This window comes from Kogia breviceps, chromosome 2 (assembly GCF_026419965.1).
Source record: "Kogia breviceps isolate mKogBre1 chromosome 2, mKogBre1 haplotype 1, whole genome shotgun sequence".
NCBI lineage: Eukaryota > Metazoa > Chordata > Mammalia > Artiodactyla > Physeteridae > Kogia > Kogia breviceps.
Window position 1 is genome coordinate 107,713,224 of NC_081311.1, and position 23,234 is coordinate 107,736,457.

Below are 23,234 nucleotides of genomic sequence, written 5' to 3' on the forward strand. Positions count from 1 at the left end.
CCGAAGTGTAAATATTCCTACTATGGCTGATTTCAAGTTACATAGGTGATGCACTGAATGCAGAGGTAAGAAGAGATGTGTAACTTTGGTTCTGCTTAATAATTCTCATATTTCTACTACTGCTATAATAACCGAAGCACTTACTATGTGCTAGTCCTAGTAAAAGTCTCAGCGTTTTACTTCTATTAACACATACTTCTCATGACATTTTTATGAGGTTACTATCCCCATTTTACGGAAGAGGTACGGTGAGAGTCAGTAACTTACTAAAGTGAAAGAACAGGATTCAACCCTGTTGCTCCACAGTCCATGCTCTTCCGAGGATCAAAAATGTAAAGAAGAATTAAGTTGATGGTGAGTGGTAAGGAAGGAAATAGCAGAGGTCCTGAAAGGGAGTACCAGACCATAGCTATCCTCTACAGCAAGCCAGGGCAAAATTCTGTCCTTCAGGAGATCCTTAAAAGCATACTAGTAGATACAAAAAGCTTTTCTAAGGAATCATTGTGGTGTGCCGAAGCAGATCCCTTGGGTCATCATAAGTCTAGAGTGATACTCAGTATCAAACTTGGCCTCTAGAATTCCCCCCTGCCCTTTTTTCTTTTTGACTGTGATGCACAGCATGCCGGATCTTAGTTCGCTGAACAGGTATCAAACCCGTGCCGCCTGAGTGGAAGTGCAGAGTCCTAACCACTGGACAGCCAGGGAAGTCCCTAGAGCTTCACTGTTGAATACCATAACTGCAGCCACACGTGGCAATTTTAATTAAAATTAAATACAGTTAAAAATTTAGTCTCTCACCTGCACTGGCCTTATTACCAGTGCTCAGTAGCCACTTGTCCCTGACTAGTGGCTACCCTACGGGATACCAAAGATATTGGACCATGCTTCTTTAGAGTAGAGCCTACCCCTGGCCAGGCATGCTTAGTCTACTTTTGTTATATCTCTCACTGGCAGATTAATATTTCATGTTTTATCTCAGTGGCTTTCAGCTGGGTAGCTGCCTTATTTCCCATTTATATACTTTTGTATCCAGATCCAAATGTAAGAATTATCACTAGTAATAGCTCATTTCTGATCTCCTACTCCATTCGTAGGGAAAAAATGTATTGTTTAAGAAACAAGGTTAACAGACGTTGTAACCCAAAAGATACATACCTTTTTAAAAATTGGCATTGAATGCAATATTCTTATTTCTTTTCTTTCTTTTCTTTTTTTTTCTTTTCTTTTTTTTTTTTTAATAAGGAGGAGAAATTTCAGGCCAGGCCACTGTGTCTCAAGAGCCTGGTGGATGTTCAAATCAGAGACCTACAGAGGAGCTCACCGTCAGAGTGGAAAGGTTTGGTCTTGTTTTTAGAAATAGTATTTTGTTAGAAAGACAGTGGTTTTCAGTTATTTCATTGATTTGAATATGAGCTAAAATTACACAAATGAAATTTCAGAATTCTAGGTTGAAGTTTTTTATTGCCTGACCAACTTATTTGTATCCATAAAAACTACATTCTAGAAGTAAAAACTTCTGTATCTCTGAAGTCATCGGTCACCTTTAGGTCTGATAATTTTAAGAATCCCTTTTTCACTAGTGTTTTGGTATATGTGTTTCCATCTGTTACTTCTGCTTTTATCTCTGTGTCATAGGTTAAGTTCCAGATGGGCAAGAACTTCAGCTAATTTTATGACTATGTACTGAGCCTGGGTTCTGCATAAGTGGGTGTCTATTAAGTGTCATGTGTTATTAGTCTCATAATCAAATTTCTGACTTCTTGTGGTTTCTAGTTTAGTATTTTTAATGTTGTAGTGATTATAAAATCATAGTCTTATACTGTGATTCTTAAAAGATTACTTAGTTAATGATGAATGGATAAGCAGGAATTTTTAAAAATCTGACTTAAAAATCATTCACAAAAAAAATCATTCAGTGTAATACGGAAGTTAAGAAAAATTACTTAGACTTGATGTTTTCTTGTTCACGTAGATGTTATGGGGAACCAGAGTTCAAAACGATTGCTGACATTGGATATTTGGGTTAGCTCATGATTCAGTAAAAATTTGCTTCATTTTAGGAAAACCTAGATTCTGATTGTTCTTTATGGGAGTTGGGGCAGGGCCAGAATCTGGAGGTGCAAAGCAGGGTAGCTCTCTCACAGCAATGAGAAATGGTGTGTGTCTGGAAGAAGAGCAGTAGGGAACCAGAGTTCCAGGGGCTTATCCTCTTCTGTTTCTTTCTGCTTTGCTAACACCAAGCCTACCACTGTGCACCCTTACTTGCATCACCCTGGGATCCTGGGGTGAAGTGAAAATGAAAAATCAGGAAAAGATTTCGAGAGTTGGGGGGAATGTGAAGAAACATGGCAGGTAGCCCTTTATTGTGGGGTGAGAACAAGTGCTATTCCTGTGGGAAAGGGGAGTTCTGTTATTTCTTAATAGTTTCCATTCTTTTTTTTTTTTTTGGCTGCGCCACATGGCTTGTGGGATCTTAGTTCCCCAACCAGGGATCGAACCCGGGCCCTTGGCAATGAGAGCTCAGAGTCCTAACCACTGGACAGCCAGGGAATTCCCCCCAATAGTTTCCATTCTTATGTAAAGGGGTGTCTGCTTGTGTCTGCCTGATGGTTCTGCAAATAGAATATAATATGCCATTTTTAATTTAAAAATAATTATATGTACACATATTGGTATATATGTGTTATATAGTATAATGAGTCCAAAAAAGATATTTTAAGACATGCACCAAAGTGTTCATAATAGTATCTATGAAATTGGAATTTTAATTTTTTTTTTTTTTTTTTTTTTTTTTTTTTTTGCGGTAGGCAGGCCTCTCACTGTTGTGACCTCTGCTGTTGCGGAGCACAGGCTCTGGACGTGCAGGCTCAGTGGCCATGGCTCACGGGCCCAGCCGCTCCGCGGCATGTGGGATCTTCCCGGACCGGGGCACGAACCCGTGTCCCCTGCATCGGCAGGCACACTCTCAACCCGTGTGCCACCAGGGAAGCCCCGAAATTTTTTTCTTTGCTTTGTTCTGGTGTTGCCAAGTTTTCTTCATTGAGCATTATTACTTTTATAGTTAGCCTGTCAGGACAGAGTGGGTCTACAGCTGTTTGAGATTTCTTAAATTGAAAAAAACTATAAAGCACTCTTAGAAGATACATATACATAAAATTTGTTAAGCTTTTTTTTTTTTTTGCGGTACGAGGGCCTCTCACTGTTGTGGCCTCTCCCGTCGCGGAGCACAGGCTCCGGACGCGCAGGCTCAGCGGCCATGGCTCACGGGCCCAGCTGCTCCATGGCACGTGGGATCTTCCCGGACCGGGGCACGAACCCGTGTCCCCTGCATCGGCAGGCGGACTCTCAACCACTGCGCCACCAGGGAAGCCCTTGTTAAGCTTTTATAAAGGGATACTAATGTTGATATTAGATAAAATGTTGACAAGCTCTTAATGATAACAGTTTTCATTGGAAAGTAACTTAGCTGCTTAGACAGCATTTCAGAAATCTGGGTCATATGATCATATAATTAAAATCGTGTAAGCACTTCAAATTGTTGCTTGTTACTGTATAGCTATATTGACTGTGTATTGACTATACCACAATTTATTTATCCATTCTACTGTTGATGGATATTTGAATTATTTTCAGTTTGGGTCAGTTAAGAATAGAATTGCTATGAACATTCTTTTATTACATGTCTTGGTGAACATATTTTTTGGGTGTATTTTCAGGAGTCTGAATTTCTGGGTCATAGATACTGGCTGAACAGTTTTCCAGAGTGGTTATACCGATTCATAACTTCCATCAGCAGTAAGATATTTCATGGGTTCTTTTTTTTCTTTTTGCGGTATGCGGGCCTCTCACTGTTGTGGCCTCTCCCGTTGTGGAGCATAGGCTCCAGACGCGCAGGCTCAGCAGCCATGGCTCACGGGCCCAGCCGCTCTGTGGCATGTGGGATCCTCCCAGACCGGGGCACAAACCCGTGTGCCCTACATCGGCAGGTGGACTCTCAACCACTGCACCACCAGGGAGGCCCTCATGGGTCCTTTTTTTAACCCTAATGTGTTACAATTAACTTCTCTTGCAATTTTTTTTGATGCACAGATTGCTTCAGATTTGGTTAGCAGCACCTCTTCATCCTGGGCCTTATGTCCTTTTGACATCCTTTTTGTGAAAAAGAAATCTGTAGACATTTTGCTGAATTTTTCCTCTGGTGTTGCTGTGTTCTAGTGCATCATTCATTTGCTCACTATGTGCACCTAAACATCATCTCTTTGGGGTTCTAAACCATCATTGTTTGAGCCTCCCTTGATTTCTGGCACAAGTTGTTCAACTGAGTTTTAACAAATGCATATACCTGTGTAACCCAAATCCCTCTGAGAGGAAGTGCCATTAGTTTTTAAAAATTGAGATATAATTCACATACCATAAAATTCAAAGTGTATGCAATTCAGTGGGTTTTTATATATTCACAAGGTTGTGCAACCATTACCAATGTCTGCTTTCAGAATCGTTAGTTTTTAATTGCTGAGTTTCTCATAGTTCAGAATCAAATTTGGAATTAATGCTTTTTATAAATGTTAGCCTTCAGCTTTTTGCTTTTATTTTTTTAACAGTTTTGTGCCATATTCCTGTTTACGCCTTTGTAAGAAGTAAAGCATTTTAAAGTCATTGATTTATACATATGTATTTGAAGATGCATATTTTCAAATAAATATTCAGGGAATTCCCTGGCAGTCCAGTGGTTGGGACTCCGAGCTCTCCCTGCCAAGACCCCAGGTTCAATCCCTGGTCGGGGAACTAGGATCCCACAAGCCACATGGTGCAGCCAAAAAAAAAAAAATCACGATCTGATAAATTGGGAGGAATGGGAACTAATGTTAAGTAGGAGGTAAGGCACTTAGAGTTGGAGTGAGGCTTCTGATGGTCCCACTGACTCCTCATGGATTTCTCTAGGGGCAGGGACCAGGTAGGTAAGTTGTTGCTTTGCCTTCAGGAGATTTTTTTGTCTGTCTCCACATTTCCCCAGTTTTTAGCTAAATAAATCTTCTAAATGTAATTTATATTAATACGTATCTCAGTTAATGTATTTTTTAAACTTTTAAAATACAGACTAACCAAAAAACTTGAAGAAAGAAGAGAAGAGAAAAGGAAAGAGGAAGAACAGGTAAAGTTCATGTGCCTGGCATTGTTTTCCTCTTCCCTTAAGTGAGGGAGCGTTTGATTGCCTATTCAGTTTGGCAAACCTGGAATGGCTTCCTGGTTATATAGTTCAGTGTTGCAGCACAGTGAGGGGAATTATCTGTCTTTTGTAGTAAGGTCATAGTGTACACTTTTTTGTGTTCTTTTTATAAATTGCTAGGAATAGGTTGGACCATCTTTTCTTCCTCTGCAATGAATCCTTTACGCTAAGAATAAAGGGACTTGAACTAAAATTGGTTTGATGCAGCTCAAAGTTTTAGTTCCTTTTTGTGAAAAAGAAATGCGTAGATATTTTGCTGAATTTTTCCTTTGGTGTTGCTGCATTCTAGTGCACCATTCGTTTTTCTCACCTTGTGCACCTGAACTGCATCATCTCTTTGGGGTTCTAATATACGAAGGTTATCAGGTCTTCAAGCTAAATAAATGACTACTATGTTGTCCTTAGAGGGCACCTCAGAAACCAAAGACCTGTAATGTTTTTTTTTCAAATGACACTGACCACATCATAGTCTTAACAGAACCACTAGCAAAGTCTTATAAATTGATAGACATTTGACCATTAACCCATGCTGTTAATACATTCTACTAGACCCCTAGATTTTGTGAAGTTGTTCTGTTCCTTTAGCTGCACCCTACAACCGGCTTTCCCTGCATACAAAATAATATTAAGGGAAGATTATTAAATTTTGTTTTTGGCTCATTTTTCTTTAATTCAGAGAGAGATTAAGAAGGAAATTGAGCGGAGGAAAACTGGAAAAGAAATGTTGGATTATAAAAGAAAGCAAGAAGAAGAATTAACAAAAAGAATGTTAGAGGAAAGAAACAGAGAAAAGGCAGAAGATAGGGCAGCTCGAGAGCGTATAAAACAGCAGATTGCACTGGTGAGTATTAAGTTTGTTTGTTTATTTATTTATTTATTTTTAAATCTATTTATTTATGGCTGTGTTGGGTCTTCGTTTCTGTGCGAGGGCTTTCTCTAGTTGTGGCAAGCGGGGGCCACTCTTCATCGCGCTGCGTGGGCTTCTCACTGTCGTGGGCCTCTCACTGTTGTTGCCTCTCCCGTTGCGGAGCACAGGCTCCGGACGCGCAGGCTCAGTGGCCATGGCTCACGGGCCCAGCCACTCCGCGGCATGTGGGATCTTCCCTGACCGGGGCACGAACCCGTGTCCCCTGCATCGGCAGGCGGACTCTCAACCACTGCGCCACCAGGGAAGCCCATTAAGTTTATTTTTAATGCTTGACTCTAGAACGTTAGTGAAATTGTTTTTTCATGCACAATGGTTTTGGTTTACTACCAGACAGGGCACACGAAAATAGTAGATTTTAGGGACTCAGAGCATACCAATTCTCAGTTTTCTTTTCCTAGAAATTGTGTATTGAATTAAAATACAGTTAAGATTAAAATTGAGATGATTTTTTGGAAGTAATTTTTCTCAGTGTTATATTATGAATTTTATCAGTAGTCAAAAGGTAGTTTCCAAAGATTCCCTAGGAAAGAAGCTAAGAATTTGAAACGTCACAGGCTCTGCTAGTCATAAGCATTATTTTTTAGGACATTCAAAGGATTTAGACACAGCAAGCTTTAGGATGGTTTTGCAACAATTGCTTTTATTTATTTATTTTTTTAAATTAATTTATTTTTGGCTGCATTGGGTCTTTGTTGCTGTGTGCGAGCTTTCTCTAGTTGCAGAGAGCGGGAGCTACTCTTTGTTGCGGTGTGTGTGCTTCTCGTTGCAGCGGCTTCTCTTGTTGTAAGCACAGGCTCCAGGTGCACCGGCTTCAGTAGTTGTGGCACGCAGGCTCAGTAGTTGTGGCCCACTGGCTTAGTTGCTCCGTGGCATGTGGGATCTTCCCGGACCAGGGATCGAACCCATGTCCCCTGAATTGGCAGGTGGATTCTTGACCACTGCGCCACCAGGGAAGTCCCAACAATTGCTTTTAGAATTAAACAGTTGTAATACATATTACATCCTACTTAATATTGTTTGTTTATTTATTCATTCAGTAAATATTTATTGATTATCTGTTATGTGCCAAACCTTGTTCCAGGCTTTAGAGAGAGAATAGTGACCAAAATCAAGTCCTTGTTTGTTTACTAATAACTCTGGTCCCTGAAGGTTGATAAAACTAAAAAATACCAGAATCAGAGTGATGAAGTTCATGTATGGCCTTAAGGAATTTCATGCATATTTATGTTCCTTATGTTTGGAAATGTGTAACTAGATCTTTCTGGCAGTGAAATATAATTAGTATCTAACAACTGTTTTAAAGGACCGTGCAGAGAGAGCTGCTCGTTTTGCAAAGACAAAGGAAGAAGTAGAAGCTGCTAAAGCTGCTGCCCTGCTGGCCAAACAGGCAGAAATGGAAGTCAAGAGAGACTCTTCCACAAAAGAAAGAAGGTACTTTATTTCCTGCTAAAATGTATGTGTATACATGGCAGCTGAGGAGAAAAGCAGTTGTGGGCTGCTTTTTAACACTGATGTGTTCTGTGGATTAATAAATAGTTCTACAAGAACATATTGATCAGTTTGGCAGCTGCCAGTGGTATTTGTCATTGAATGTGAATGTACAACATAACGGTACTAAATACATGATGTTTAAAAAGAAGGCTAAAGAAATCTCTTTTCAAAAGACAGAAAGCACATCAAAATGATTATAGTGATTATCTCATGTGTACTGGAATTCTTTACTTGTTAGATTATCAAGTCAAACAGGATTAAGCAAAAGAGGGAATCCTTTGGCTCTGCAGCTGGAAGTTACAGTGATAAAATTGGTTAGGCATCACTAGATCCAGGGATCTGAAGGATATTATTAGGACTTTTTCTCTCTCCTTTTAATCTCTTGGTTTCTGTCTTAGATTTATTCTCAGAGAAACTTTTTAGAGAGTGTCAGGAGAGCCTAGGGCCTCCTGGCACCTTCCAGGATCTTGAGCTTCTGATCCTAGAGAGGAAAGACTAATCCTTTTTCTCGTTCACTGAGAATTCTGATTGGCCCTGCTTGGGTCATGTGGCCATCTTAATACCAATCACTATGTCCACTTGTATAGGCCAGCTGGTTGGGGTAGTAGACATGCCCACCCCTGTGCTGAAGGAGATAAGGAAATATTACTGATAATCATACACGAATGAGTGAATGAATTGGAGGGATAAGGCAGTTCCCAAAACAAAAATGTATTGCAAAGACAAAAATTCAGATTTCCAGTACATACTGCTAGTAGGATTATGGTTAATATTTCTTTTGTTCTTTGTACTTTTCTGTATTTTCTGTACTAGAAGATTAACAGGTGGGACTTACCTGGTGGCGCAGTGGTTAAGAATCTGCCTGCCAATGCAGGGGACATGGGTTCGAGCCCTGGTCTGGGAAAATCCCACATGCTGCGGAGCAGCTAAGTCCGTGCACCACAACTACTGAGCTTGTGCTCTAGAGCCCGCGAGCCACAACTACTGAGCCCGCGCGCCACAACTACTCAAGCCTGTGTGCCTAGAGCCCGTGCTCTGCAACAAGAGAAGCCACTGCAATGAGAAGCACGTGAACTGCAATGAAGAGTAGCCCCTGCTCACTGCAACTAGAGAAAGCCTGCGCACAGCAATGAAGACCCAATGCAGCCAAAAATAAATAAATAAAATAAACACTATTTTCCGAAAGTAATAAAATACTTAAGAATATATTTAACAGAAGTGTAAAACTTGTACACTGAAAACTAGAAAACATTATCGAAATAATTAAAGAAGACCTAACTAAGTACGTGGAAAGATACTTTGTTTTCGTAGATCAGAAGACTATATTAAGATGGCAGTAATCCCCAAGCTGGTTTACAGATGCAACATGATCTGTGTCAAAATTCCAGCTGTTTTTTTTTTGCCAAAATTTATGCAGGAATTTGATTCTAAAATTTATATGGAAATGCAAGGGACCCAGAATAGTCAGAACAATCTGGAAAAGAACAAAGTTGGAGGACTCAAACTTTCTGATTTTAAAACTTAACTATGAAACTATGGTAACCAAGACAGTGTGGTATTGGCATAAGGATGGACATATGGGTTGATGTATAGGCATACCTCGTTTATTGTGCTAATGCTTTACTGCAGGTTTTTTGGGGGTTTTTTGTTTTGTTTTTTTTTGCGGTACGTGGGCCTCTCACTGTTGTGGCCTCTCCCGTCGCAGAGCACAGGCTCCAGACGTGCAGGCTCAGCGGCCATGGCTTACGGGCCTAGCCGCTCCACGGCATGTGGGATCCTCCCAGATGGGGGCACGAACCCGTGTCCCCTGCATCGGCAGGCGGATTCTCAACCACTGCGCCACCAGGGAATCCCTTTTGCAGTTTTTTACAAATTGAAGTTTTGTGGCAACTCTGTGTTGTCAGTTGATAATTAGCATTTTTAGCAATAAAGTATTTTTTAATGCATGTACATGGTTTTTCTAGACATATGCTACTGCACACTTATTAGACTGGAGTATAGTATAAACATAACTTATATGCACTGGGAAACCAAAAATTTCATGTGACTCGCTTTATTGTGATAATTGTGGTGGTGTAGAACCAAACCCACAATATCTCTGAGGTATGCCTATAATAGGAATTGAGTCTCTAGAAATAAACCTTATGCGTTTATGATCAACTGATTTTTGAAAAGTTTACTAAGACCATTCTATGGGGAGAAAATGGTCTGTTCAACAAATGCTGCTTGGACAAGTGGATATCCATGTGCAAAATAATAAATTTGGACCATTATCTCACACCATATGGATCATCTACCTAAATGTGAAAGCTAAAAGTATAAGTTCTTGGGAGGAAAAGAAATGAGGAAATCTTGTGATCTTGGAATAGGCAATGGATTCTTAGACATGACACCAAAAGCACAAGTGACAAAAGAAAGCAACAGATAAGTTGGACTTCATCGAAATTAAAAACTATTATGCTTCAAAGGATATCATCCGGATAGTGAAAAGACAACCCACAAAATTGGAGGGACTTCCCTGGCGGTCCAGTGGTTAAGACTCTGTGCTTCCACTGCAGGGGGCACGGGTTTGATCCCTGTTCAGGGAACTAAGATCCTGCATGCCACACAGTGCGGCCAAAAAAAAAAAATTGGAGAAAATATTTGCAAACCATATATCTGATAACGGACTTGTAACTGGTATATAAAAAGAAGTCAACCACAAAGAAGCAAACAGCCCAATTTAAATATGGGGAAAGAATTTGAATATTTTTTCAGAGAATATATACAAATGATTAATAAGCACATGAAAAGATGCTCCACATTATTAATCATTAAGAAAATCAAATCAAAACCACACCTTCTAATTTAAAGTGACCACCAGGACTTCCCAGGCGGTTCAGTGATTGGGACTCCACGCTCCCAATGTAGGGGGCACAGGTTCAATCCCTGGTCAGGGAACTAAGACCCTGAATGCCTCATGACCAAAAAAAAAAATAAGTAACGTAAGTAAGTAACCGCCAAGTCTTGGCAAGGATGTGGAGAATTTGGAGCCTTCCTACACTGCTGATGGGATTATAAAATGGTACAACCGCTTTGGAAAAACAACTTGGCAGTTCCTCAAAATGCTAAGCAATTCTACTCTTAAGTATATATCCAAGAGAGTTGAAAACAATGTCCACACAGAAACCTGTACATGAATATTCATAGCGTTCTTCATAATAGCCAAAATCTACTAATAACCAAAATGTCCATCAACTGAAGAGGGGATAAACAAAATATAGTATATAGCATATGATGGAATATTTTTCAGCAATAAAAAGGAAGGAAGTACTGACACTTGATACTACTTGGATGAACCTGGAAAACATAATGCTACTTGAAAAAAGCTAGTTACCAAGAAGCCACACATCTTATGATTCCGTTATAGGAAGTGCCAAAAACAGACAAATCCACAAAGACAGAAAGTAGATGAGTGGTTGCCAGGGAAAGGGAGAGGGAGGAATGGGGACTGACTGCTAAAGGGCTTGGTTTCTTTTTGGGGTGATGAGAATGTTCTGGAATTAGATAGTAGTGATGGTTGCACAGCTCTGACTGTATTAAAAACCACTGAATTGTACATTTTAAAGGGTGAATTTTATCTCAAAAAAGCTGTTGTTAAAAATAATAAATGAGATCTGACTGGAAAAAACCAGTTTTCCTTTTATTTTCTCTAATTGTAGAAATATTTGACATACATTTCTCTATAAGTTTAAGGAATACAGCCTGATGGTTTGATTTACATATATTTTGGAATGATTACCATAGCGCATTCAGCTAACATCCATCTTCTTATACACAGTTGGCCCTTGGACAGTGCGGGGTTGCAGTTGGTGTGCCACCCCCGCGTAGTCAAAATTCCATGTATGACTTTAAAGTTGGCCCTCCATGTCCACGGTTCTGCATCCGTGGATTCAATCAGCTGTGGATAATGCAGTGCTGTATTATGTGTTTTTTGCAAAAAATCCACCTGTACGTGGAACCATGCAGCTCAGACCCCTGTTGTTCATGGGCTAAATGGAGATACGATTAAAAAACCTCTTTTCTTACGATGAGAATTCTTAGGATTTACTCTCAACAGCTTTCCCATATACCATAACAGCAGTGTCAGCTATAGTCGTCTTGTTGTACGTTACATCCCTAGTACTTATTTACCTTAAATTGGAATTTTATACCTTTTGACCACCTTCCTCCAATCCTCCCTCCCCAACTCTCCATAAAAACCTGTTTTCATTACACATTTCCACTTCCATTTTCTCTTAGTTTTAATGATATCGTTTGAGAATGTGTATAAGTAAAGATGCTGACTTAAATTTTCATTTTCTCATAGCAGTGTTGCGAGAATTCAATTCCGTCTTCCTGATGGTTCTTCCTTTACAAATCAGTTCCCTTCTGATGCTCCTCTAGAAGAAGCAAGGCAGTTTGCTGCACAGGTAAATTTATGTCTTGAGTTGTAATGAAGGTAGGTGAATGGGTTATTAGAATGTAGGTGGGGAAGTTTTCCAGGCAGGATTTGAAGAGTATGAATAAGTTATGACTTATCCCCAGGAGGGAGGCACAAGATGCCTCTGGGATGTTGTGGAGCTTCTGTCATGTATGAGTGCAATGTGGGAACAGCATATCTGCTTGTTCTGTAAAAAGACAAATTTGCTGCTATTGTAAAATAGACTCTGGAAACTTTTCTCAGTGCTTAGTATTCAGTTGGAGGAATGAAAAGCAAGTGATTTTCCAAAAGTCTAATCTGAAGGAGTTGTCCTCTGTAAAAGATGCTTTTTTTCTTAGTCCTTTCTCTGAATTTTCTGCAAGTTGCTTAGAATGCTTTGGGGCTGGCAGTTTTCCCACCATCTGCCAGTTGGTCAAACCTAAAGATCAATAATCTTTATTTGGCAACAAGTATCTTCTTCCGGAATTTACTTCCAGAACATGGCCTTATTCAAGATCTGAATGGTTGTGAAATTGACATCTTAGAAGAGAAGATATGAGTACTTTCCAGTTAGTTTTTATTCTCTGATTGATTATGTTTTCAAAATGAGGCATCAGATGTCCTTTAGGATCTAGGCTTACTATACGTACCGGTATTTGTTTTACGTATCACTTCAAGATTAAAGTTAGGATTCAGGGGCTTCCCTGGTGGCGCAGTGGTTGAGAGTCCGCCTGCCGATGCAGGGGACGCAGGTTCGTGCCCCCGTCCCGGAGGATCCCACGTGCCGTGGAGCGGCTGGACCCTTGAGCCGTGGCCGCTGAGCCTGCGCGTCCAGAGCCTGTGCTCCGCAACGGGAGAGGCCACAGCGGTGAGAGGCCCGCGTACCGCAAAAAAAAAAAAAAAAAATTAGGATTCAGATTTTTTTCTGCTAGACCTTTTCTGCATTTAGTCTGCCATCTCACTTATAGGTCCCAAGAAAAGGATGCCTAAAAAGTTATATGCCTTCTTCCACTGGTGAGCTTGGCTGGACAGTATAAAGTTATTTTAATAACCCTTTTCCTCAAGCTTTATAGTAGAATCAACTCCAGATAGCCTCTTTCATCCTTCTTTTGCCTTGGAGCCCCACTTGGGGCCTCCCCAAATGGGGTGCTTCTGCCACAGGTAAGTGAAGAGTGAATCACATGAGTAAAAATGAAATATCTTTAATTGCATCAGTCCTATTAGAACTTCATCTCAGTACAGTGACCTAATTTTGTGACCTTATGTTGAGTGAGAACAGTGAGAGATAGTATGACCTAGAGTAAAAAATTACAAAAAACAAGTTAGACTCTTCCTTTGGAAGATTTTATAAGTATAGGTGATTTAACATTGTGAAAGTGACTGTGATGCTTGCCTACTGTAAATTCCCGGACCTGGGATTATGTGTGTAGTGTGGGTTGATTATGGACCATTTACTCTCTGAGACAAGGAGGAGGCAAAAACTCCTATCATATGTATAATATGAGGGAAATTCTGGTCTATTCCAGATTTTTAATACAAAACACCTACAATCCAAGTGGGTATTTGTGAGATATTAATGTAAGTTTGCCAAAGGACAGTGAAAACTAATTGCAAACTGCAGTCATACTTAAGATATATAATTGTTCATTTTTATTCAGTGTATTTATATAGTCTTAGGAAACATTCTTGCTATTTCGTGGTCATTTTTGAGTTTTAAAAGCTTTTAAGTACTATTTGGATTTGATAGCCTTCAGCTATCTTTTGAAGCACAAAGTTTTTATAAATGATTTTTGATTTTACATTTAAGTGAACTTTAAAAATTAAAGCAGTCATTTTGGATGCATATGAGTTCATAATATCTTACTTTAAAAAGGTTTCACTGTAAGGTTTTAAAACTTATTGTTGTGTTACAGACTGTTGGCAACACTTACGGTAATTTTTCATTAGCAACGATGTTTCCCAGGAGGGAATTCACCAAAGAAGATTATAAAAAGAAGTTACTGGATTTGGAACTTGCCCCAAGTGCTTCAGTGGTACTGTTGCCGGTATGTAAATGCATGTATATTTTTTCTATTCTTGCAGTCCTGTTTGTTCTGCTCTTGATCTTTTCTTACAGTTAGAGGAAGGGAAGGTGAAAAGTGTACTGTGGGTAACTAAAATCCAAATTATCAAAAAATGTTAGATCAATTTATTGTTCTATTATCCTGGGCTTTATATTTCTGTTGCTAGTGAGACACAATATATATAAATTTTCAACTTTTTCCCTCACCTGTTTTCATGTACAAAAAACGACCAGTAGGAGAGGAAAAGAAATGTAGAATATCTGCCTAATCTACTGACTTGGTGTCATTTATTTATGTATGAGTATATGAGTACTGTTTACCAGTTTTTAAAAAAACACTTTAATCTAAAAATAATATTCATTTTTAAACATATTAATCCCATCTGATCCTAATAATATTTTAATCTCTGATTTAAAAAAAGGCTCAGAACCTTAAATAATTTAGCCAAGGTGCCACCTTACGTGCCAGAGCTGGGATGAGAGCTTGGGTCTTCCATATCTTGGTTAGTATATGGTAGTGCCCCCTAACCCGCAGTTTCTCCTTCCGTGCTTTCAGTTACTCATGGCCAACTGCACTTTGAAAACATTACGTGGAAAAGTCCAGAAATAAACAATTAATAAGTTTTAAATTGCGGGCCGTTGTGAGTAGTGTGATGAAATTGTGTGTTGTCCCATCTGGAACGTGAATCATCCCTTTGTCCAGCGTATCCACGCTCTATACGTTACCTGCTCATTAGTCACTTTCTGGCCCTCTTGGTTATCGGATAAACTGTCAAAATATTGCAGTGCTTGTGTTCAAGGAACCCTAATTTTACTTAATTATGGCTCCAAAGCTCAAGACTGATGATGCTGGCAATTTTGCTAGTCCCTTATTGTGCCTAATTTATAAATTAAACTTTATCACAGGTATGTATGTATAGAGAAAAACATAGTATATGTAGGGTTTGGTACTATCCATGGTTTCAGGCATCCACTGGGGGTCTTGGAAAGTATCCCCTGCAGATAAGCGGGGGGACTACTGTAGTTTACCCAGATCCTGAACTATAGCCCCACACCTAAAACAGTCCTCCAGTAATCAGGACTAATTGTATTCATTGGGATCTGAAACCTTTCCCTTTTTAAAAATCATTAAGAAAGACTTTTAAAATCAAAATTGTTAATTTCATTACAAAAGTTTAGTTCTCTTCAAAAATAATTGGTTCATTTCACTGAGAAACTACTTTCTAGTTTCTGTGTTGTGATTACTCCTTTAAAGAAAAAGAGCTCCAGTAGTTCCTAGAAGTTTATACACTTGAGAAGCCACAAAAGATGGCAGTTTTACCTTCTTGCAGTAAACTAAAATCCACAGGACTTTTCCAGGTAAAAAAGTTTATCTGGAACCTTGAGTGTGATGTGGTTGGGCCGATGTCGTCTTTATCTAGGTTCTTTCTTAATTTTTAGGCAGGAAGACCAACCACATCCATGGTACATTCTTCCAGTGGCGACTTTTGGACATTCTTGGGGACAGTACTTTACCCATTCCTTGCCATCTGGAGATTGATTAGCAACTTCTTATTTAGTAATCCTCCTCCTGCACAGACCTCGGTGAGGGCAGCATCATTGGAATCCTCAAACCTTGCATCGTCTAGCAACTCTGAAAAAAGGTATTTGTTTGTATTTTCCCCATTTGCAAAACATGTTAGTAATGCCCAATGCTTTATTCAAAATGAAAAATTTCGTTATGGGTACTTTGCCTTTTCTCTGTATAAGGGGGAAAACCCAACATGTTCTGGGAAGCTCAATACCTGCGTTTTCTCAGCCATCCTTCTAAAACCTATTCCATGGAAAGCATCTTCACTGCTACTGATTTTATTATTTCATTTATTGAATTCTTTTTATCCCATAACAAAAGGCATATTTTTTTCAGGTCTAAACAGTAATATCTTTTCTTGTTATCCATGTTTTGTCTGACAAGATACTTCATTAATTTCTCACAGTCATCTTGCATGATTACTTTAGAGGGATCATTGTACTGTAGATAATTTAACTGCCTCCTCTGAATGACCAAACTGGATGTTCACTTGAAAATGAAATAACTCTTCAGAGAGTTATTTTGGACTAGTTCCTTAACCAAGAGGCCTTACTTTTGTTGGAGATGGCCAGGGTTTGAATGGTAATACTGATAGACAACACTAATGATCTTAGCTCATACCTCTGTTAAAATTCTACATATTTGAAAGAGGTTTACAGGAAGTATTTTCTTAGAATTCAAGATTATACCCCCCCTTCTAATAATTAATAGCACAATTTATTACAATATATACCTAGTACTGTTCAATACTTTATTCGGCCATTAATAGCAAATCCTCACACCAATCATATGTGGTAAGTAATGAAAATCCTTGCCTTTGTCTGCTGTAAGGAGATCCCTAATCTTGTGTCCTTTTGACTTTCTAGATGACAGTTTGTGTTAATATTGTGACTGGGCTGATACAGCCTTTATCTTTATTTCTTTCTTAACTATTAAGCAGGAAGACAAGTACATTACTCAAGTGGGGACAGAGAAATTGTTCTCTAGTTTTAGAACAGCATTCAAACTAGGTCTTGTTAGGTCTGAATTTCAGAGCTCTTACTGAGCAATGAATGGAAGCATTTCATCCTGAATTACTGTCATATAGAAGAACTTGCTGTGTGGGTTTCAAACATTTATTTCAGGTAAGGGCAAAGGTCTTGGGTTGGGGCAAAGGATGGGATGAATGTATATCCGAGCAGGTGAAGCTTCGTGTTCCACTACTGGTTTTTGTTTTTCTCTCCCTTCCCCTCTAGTGTTGGAGAAGGTATTAGCGTAAATTTCACCTGTTTCCTTTCCATTTTCAGATGAAGAACTGTTTGTTCTAAATTGTCCATGCAGAAATAAATCACTCTTAAAGATTCTGAAAGGATTGAAAATTGCTAACTGACCATTTCTGTATATTAAGCTGTGAATGGAGTTTGGGATAGCCTCTAGGGTGTTGTGTAAGTTATAAATAAATATTTTAGTAGATACATCAGCTTGCATAAATATTTAGTTGGCAAGTGGTCCCAGTTTTCTAAATCTTAGTGAGTCACCAAGAAATACATGGACAACATGATGTGACTAGTTTGGCTTAGAGAACAGATGAAGTTACACTGCCAAAAATGTATAAAGTCTAGTACTGCGTTAGATATAATGATCTCCATGGACTTTCCTTAAACTCTACTAATGGTAGTTTAAAGGAAATGGCTTTGTGATACTGCTGTTTTCATTTTATATCATCTTCTTTCCTCCCTCTTTTGTTATATCAGGGAACCAGTCAGAAAAAGAGTGCTGGAGAAACGGGGGGAAGACTTTAAAAAGGAGGGCAAGATATACAGATTGAGGACTCAAGACGATGGTGAAGATGAAAACAACACTTGGAATGGAAATTCTACTCAACAGATGTAGTGTGACAAGTACAATATGTGCAGTAATCATTGTTTCTCTTATGATTTAATTCAACTAAAATTCTACTGGAGAAGTGGGAATGCTTTATGTTTTCCAACTCATCTACAAAGTGTCTTTTTATTCCTGCTTAGTGGGTTAAAGTTGTTTAGCCTCAGACAAGTCAAGAGATAAAATAACTGGCTGCTAGGTCCTTGTATATGGTAACCAACTGCTAGAAGCCTAAAATAACAAAAGGTCTGCGACAGCCTCCCTTTATCAGCTTTCTTGTTTAGTATTTCATATACCCATTAGCCCTGTGCTCTCAGATGATATGTTTTGTTTAGGGCTGTTTTGCTCCAGAACTCCTCAGCCCACACAAAGTAACTGGTATGTCACTGAATAATTTGATTTTGAGTCAGAGCGTTTTAACTAGCCAATCAGATGATAATTTGGGTTTAACTTTTCTCTTCTTCCTCATCAGCTGCAAGCAAAATCTTGTAGTTTTTAAACTTACTTAAACACTGAATAAAATATCTTTTCCAAAAATCAGAATGATCTTATCTTTGCTTTAAGTTCTGTTATCTTAGCATCTTTTTGTTGCACAGGGCTCTGTGGAGGTCATGTGTCTCTGATACCCCCCTAACCCTCTGTACTGCTCTGGAACTATCCCAGGAAAGGAGGTGACCACCTTATCTTAAATATCACTGCAGGAAGAAATTTTCTGACACACACCGATGCTATGTTACTGTCTCTCCTAAGTCAGGGAGGTATCGCTTTGTTTGCATAATGTTATGGTCTTTGTTCTCATCAGACAAAACAACTGCTGGCCTATGACTAGTTCTCTGTCACCTTTATACTGAAGTTTTGCTCTCAATAATGATAATCACTCTTCAAAGAACTGAAGTACCTGTATTGTAGGACAAGAAGTAGGGAATTAAGATCTGCCATTTGCTCATTTGGTTATTCTTAAGAATTTTAGGTTCTTAATTTGACTAACATGCTACTATATGTTTGTGGTGGTGGAGACATTAAGAATGTTTGAAAAAGGGAGTAAGTTTGACTGTTCCTCTTCTAATCTTTTGTGTTTAGATTGGAATAGAAGGACTCTGACTTTATTTTGTAATGGGAGGAAGAAATTTTCCCAGAGCAAACTTCGTTTTTCACCTATGAAGTAACAATGACTTTAAAAAAATGGTAATAGTGTTGGCAAGGAAACAGTGAGACCAGGTACGTTGTTGGTAGGAATGAAAACTGGGATAATCTTTCTGAAAAACATTGTCAGAAACCTTAAATATTCCATGCTCTTTGATCTAATAAAAGTTTTTCGAAGGAATGACCATAAATGCAGGCAAAATTTAGGTATAAACATGTTAAGTTTTATTTATTTTACTTCAGAATTAGAGACCAACTAAATGCCTTCTGCAGAATTAACTTTTGCTGAGGAGAAATGGCACAATACTAATTCAACAATTCAGTTTAACATATTTATTGAGTACCTGTTATACGTTTGGGGGAAAAAAGCAGGATACAGAGCTGTAGGTACAGTATGATCTCAGCTTTATAAACACATTTTATATAGAGGTAGTACTATCTATTAAACATAATGTAAAGAAAAAAAACACACCAAACGTTAATGGTGGTAAGAGTGGTTATATATAATTTTAGTTCTTTTTTGCATCCTTATATGTGTTCTCAATTTTCTGTAATGAATTTACTTCCATAATTTAAAAAGTGAGCTTGAAAAAGAAACATCTCCAGCAAGCATCCCATTTAAGGAAAGGTTTGTCATCTTTAAAAACATAGCAATATGTGAATAAAAAGCCAAGTATGCCTTGATAAAAAAAGATTCTTAGAGAAACATACATAAAAGAACGATTCACAGTCTTTGAGTGAGAGGATCCTTCCTCAATTTTATATTTTAAAAAGTGTACATGGTAAATTCAGCACCGTATGGAAGGCTATAAAATGACATCTTCCTCTTTGTATCCTATCCCCAGTTCTAGTCCCCAGAAGTAACCTCTATTAACAGTTTCTTTTGTAGTTTTCAGAAAAATTTTATGCATACATAAGCAAATATGTAATCTTTATTTTTTAAATAAATGGGATCATATTATATATATACTACTCTGCATCTTGCTTTTTTACGTACACAGTCTTGAAGATCTTTCCCCATCAACATATAGCTACCTCATTCTTATTAATGGCTGCAAAGCATTTCACTTGATAAACTTACCCATTCTCTGGTTGCGTTCATTGGTTATTACAGTTTTTGTGCTTGTGTTTGTTTTTCTATTACAAACATTGCTACAGTGAACATCTTTGGGAAGGTGTCTTCTTAGCTGTGGAAATATACTTGAACATCACTGAGTCAAAGGGTGTTTGCAGTTTGGATTATAAAAAATGCTGGGGAATTGCCTCCTGTAAAGGCTCTGAATTTACAGCAGCTAACAGGTAGGAAGGTGTTGATTTCCCCACATCCTTGGCAGTACTGTATTATACTTTTTCATCTTTGTCAACATGATAAATGAAAAACTGTATGCATTTTATATGCATTGTGTTGATTATGAATGAAGTGAGCATCTTTTAATATTATTGATTTTGATTTATTTTCTGAGAACTGCCTGTGTTTTCTTTCATTTTGTGTTTATCATCTTTTTCTTATTGATTTATAATTTCATGTATATTAAGTAAGTTAGCCCTTTGTCTAGCATATGCTATAAATATCTTCTCCCTGTTCATCTTTTGATGAGTATGTTGATGGTAACTTCTTGCCACAATTTTTATGTGGTCCTGTACCAGTGTTTTTCTTTATGGCCTCTGGATCTTAAGTCTTGATTTTAAAATACTTTTCCCATTTCAGAAAGCAATTTTAAAAAAATTCACCCATCTATTCTAGCATTCTCGTGGTTTCATTTTTTTACATTTACATCTTGTATCCGAGTAAGGGATGCGGCTCCCTTCCCCCGCCCCCTGTGGCTAACATCCTCAAGAGCTAACCTGTGAGCCACCTCCATTTATGGATTGGTCCATCATCCACCTGCCCCCCGCCCCCGATTTGGCAGGCCGCCTCTGTCATGCACCCTCTTCCCACGTGTGGCTGGTCTGTCTCGGCTCTTCTTTCCTTTGTTGATCTTTCTATTCTCTCTGTTTCAAAACTACTTTTTATAACTTATATTCTTTTCCCCCCCAGATTTATCCTGGATCTTTTCTCAAGTTTGTTTCATGTGAAACTTTATATTATTCTTTTTCATGTCCCAGCTCACCCCCCCAAAAAAAAAAAGTTTTATTGACTTTAGGTATAATTGACAGCTTATACGAATGTCTCTGATACCACTTTTAGAACCATCTTCACCCCATCTGATAAACTTTTTCTGTCTGTTGGTAGGAGAAAAATGCTTGTGCCCCGCAATTCTGACTGTCAGGTTGGGGCCCACGGCAGTGGAACATTTTGATAGGAATTTTCTATAGATACAATTCAGGTAAGGAACGCTTACAAGAAGCAAAATTTCGAGTGTGATTGGCCTTTTAAAACCAGTTGAAAACTGCTCTATTTTTTTTTTTTTTTTTTTTAATGGTACGCGGGCCTCTCACTGCTGTGACCCCTCCCGTTGCGGAGCACAGGCTCCGGACGCGCAGGCTCAGCGGCCATGGCTCACGGGCCCAGCCACTCCGCGGCATGTGGGATCTTCCCGGACCGGGGCACGAACCCGTGTCCCCCGCATCGACAGGCGGATTCTCAACCACTGCGCCACCAGGGAAGCCCAAACTGCTCTATTTTTAAAAAAACATTCTCCCAGATATCTAGAAAGAATATATAGACTAAAACAGGTTTGAGTGTTCCATACTGTGACTGTCTGAGTAGCACCTCCAAGGGGCATTGATAAAGACTCACTGCTACTCAGCATATGTTTTGTGAATGAGCACACAAATGCAGCAGGTGTGTTTCCTCTGCCCTGTCTGCAAAGTGTGCCTGCCAGGGACACTGAGACGTGGCCCTCTGGCCTCCAGAAGCTAACAGCAGAGGATTACTGTGGTGAAGCTATACAAGTGGACAGTCATAACTTCTGTGGAACCTGCCTTCTCAAGGAGAAGCACCCATAGAAGATAGATAGGACACAGTTAATAGCACCTTTTTTAATTTCTGAGAAACACAAGAGTCTGGGAGGGAGCTTGAAGAGAGAGGGCAGGAGATGACATTGCAGTTGATTTTTTATGAAAAGGATTGCTATGGTTCTTACTGTTTTCGCCTTTAAAATCTCTGAAAATTAAAACAGCCCAGTTCAGTGGCTCACAGAACGAGTAGACACATTCAGTATCTACTTATTTCCACAAGAGCCACTCGGGGTCATCTAATGCCCAAGTGAATTCCTGATAGTGGGGCAAGGTGGAGGTATTTCCATTTTAATCAGGGACTTGAAATCCTTCAAGTTTAATTAGTATCTAATAGTGCAGAGACTTTTACAAACTCTGTTGTGGGTAAAGTGTAAGATCCTCAGTGGTCCTGGAGGTGGCAAAGGCTTCAAAGAAACTAGGCCTGTTTTGCAGAACTGGAGGAGGTGGTAACCTGTTCATCTGGTGGTGTTTGCTTTTGCTTGAAGCACATACAGTACTTGTAGGACAGAAATGCCACACCAGAGACTCCAAGAAGCATTAGAGCAAAGAGTACATACAGTGCTGTCTGGGCCTCTGTTGTACCCAGCCTGAGCCCCAGGAACTGAACGTCCTCTTCTCTCATGGGACTGGTAGTGGGCTCAGCATCTAGGAGAGGACAACAGAGGCAGTGAGTGTGTGCACCGGTACAGACGGAGTTATCAGATGTATGTTAACCTAGATTAAGCCCGAGCCAGATCCTTGCAGTAGAGAAGCCTACAGGGTGAGCACATTGCAGAGGTGATGATACGAATCCTTCACACCGAGTTATGAGCCTCTGAAGGAAGTCACGTCGTTTCAGTTTTGAAGCATCCCTCTCAGTGATTAGAGTATAATCTATACTGGATAATTGTCTCTTAATTTGGATAGTAATTTATACTTTTTCAGTCACTCAGCAAACATTGGCCACCTTACATTGTGCCAGGCACGGTGTTTGATCCTTGCACCTGCCCAGCGTTCGCCTAGTTTCTTGCCTAAGGCTGCACGGCAAGTCAATGGTAGGGCTGGGACAAGAATCTAGACCTGCTGTTCCCAGGCCAGGGCCTAGTTTCTTGATGTAACTTTAACCCTAATTCCTTTGTTCCATCCTAAGAATGTCTGGAGCATTCAAAGAACAGAAATGTTGGTTGAATGAATGAAGGGGATGGAGAGGCAGAGAGGAGGGTAGTAAACGAGAAGAAAATAGAAACAGGCCCCCTTGCCCCTCCGCCTCTGGCTTTTGTCCCTCCCCGAGCCATGTCTCACCTTGCTGCAGACAAGGGTGTGGCCCTGCAGCGGGGTCAGGGAAGCCGTTGCACCGGACTATGGAGGCGTAGAACTTGGCCGACGCTTTGGGGATCCTTGGCAGAGAAGTGTCAGTATAGTTCACGAAATGCACACCGAACTTCTCTGCGAAGCCTGTGGCCCACTCAAAGTTGTCCATCAGAGTCCAAACCGTGTATCCTCGAAGGTCCACCTTATCCTGCACAGCTGCCCAAAGACAGGCCCCAGCCTGAGCTTCCCTGGTCTTCCAAG

The 23,234-nt window shown here is 39.5% G+C and overlaps 2 protein-coding genes across 3 annotated transcripts in view; one reads left to right on the forward strand and one right to left on the reverse strand.

Moving 5' to 3' along the window:
- UBXN4 (UBX domain protein 4) overlaps positions 1-19,691 on the forward strand; it is a 34,818-nt gene extending 15,127 nt beyond the window's left edge. The window contains exons 6-13 of one of the 2 annotated variants that reach the window (XM_059053691.2): positions 1,243-1,336; positions 5,098-5,152; positions 5,904-6,068; positions 7,459-7,586; positions 11,995-12,097; positions 14,001-14,132; positions 15,590-15,792; positions 17,453-19,691. In XM_059053691.2, the coding sequence (XP_058909674.1) occupies positions 1,243-1,336; positions 5,098-5,152; positions 5,904-6,068; positions 7,459-7,586; positions 11,995-12,097; positions 14,001-14,132; positions 15,590-15,792; positions 17,453-17,591 (1,019 nt within the window). In that variant the 3' untranslated portion in view covers positions 17,592-19,691. The remainder of the gene's footprint in view (positions 1-1,242; positions 1,337-5,097; positions 5,153-5,903; positions 6,069-7,458; positions 7,587-11,994; positions 12,098-14,000; positions 14,133-15,589; positions 15,793-17,452) is intronic. The other variant, XM_059053692.2, reaches the window with a different exon arrangement.
- A 1,988-nt stretch (positions 19,692-21,679) lies between these two features.
- Positions 21,680-23,234, reverse strand: part of LCT (lactase) — a 61,372-nt gene continuing 59,817 nt past the window's right edge. Inside the window, exons 16-17 of the mRNA XM_059053656.2 lie at positions 22,965-23,189; positions 21,680-22,328 (exon numbers count right to left, since the gene is read on the reverse strand). Coding sequence (XP_058909639.1) covers positions 22,099-22,328; positions 22,965-23,189 — 455 coding nt within the window. The 3' untranslated portion in view covers positions 21,680-22,098. The remainder of the gene's footprint in view (positions 22,329-22,964; positions 23,190-23,234) is intronic.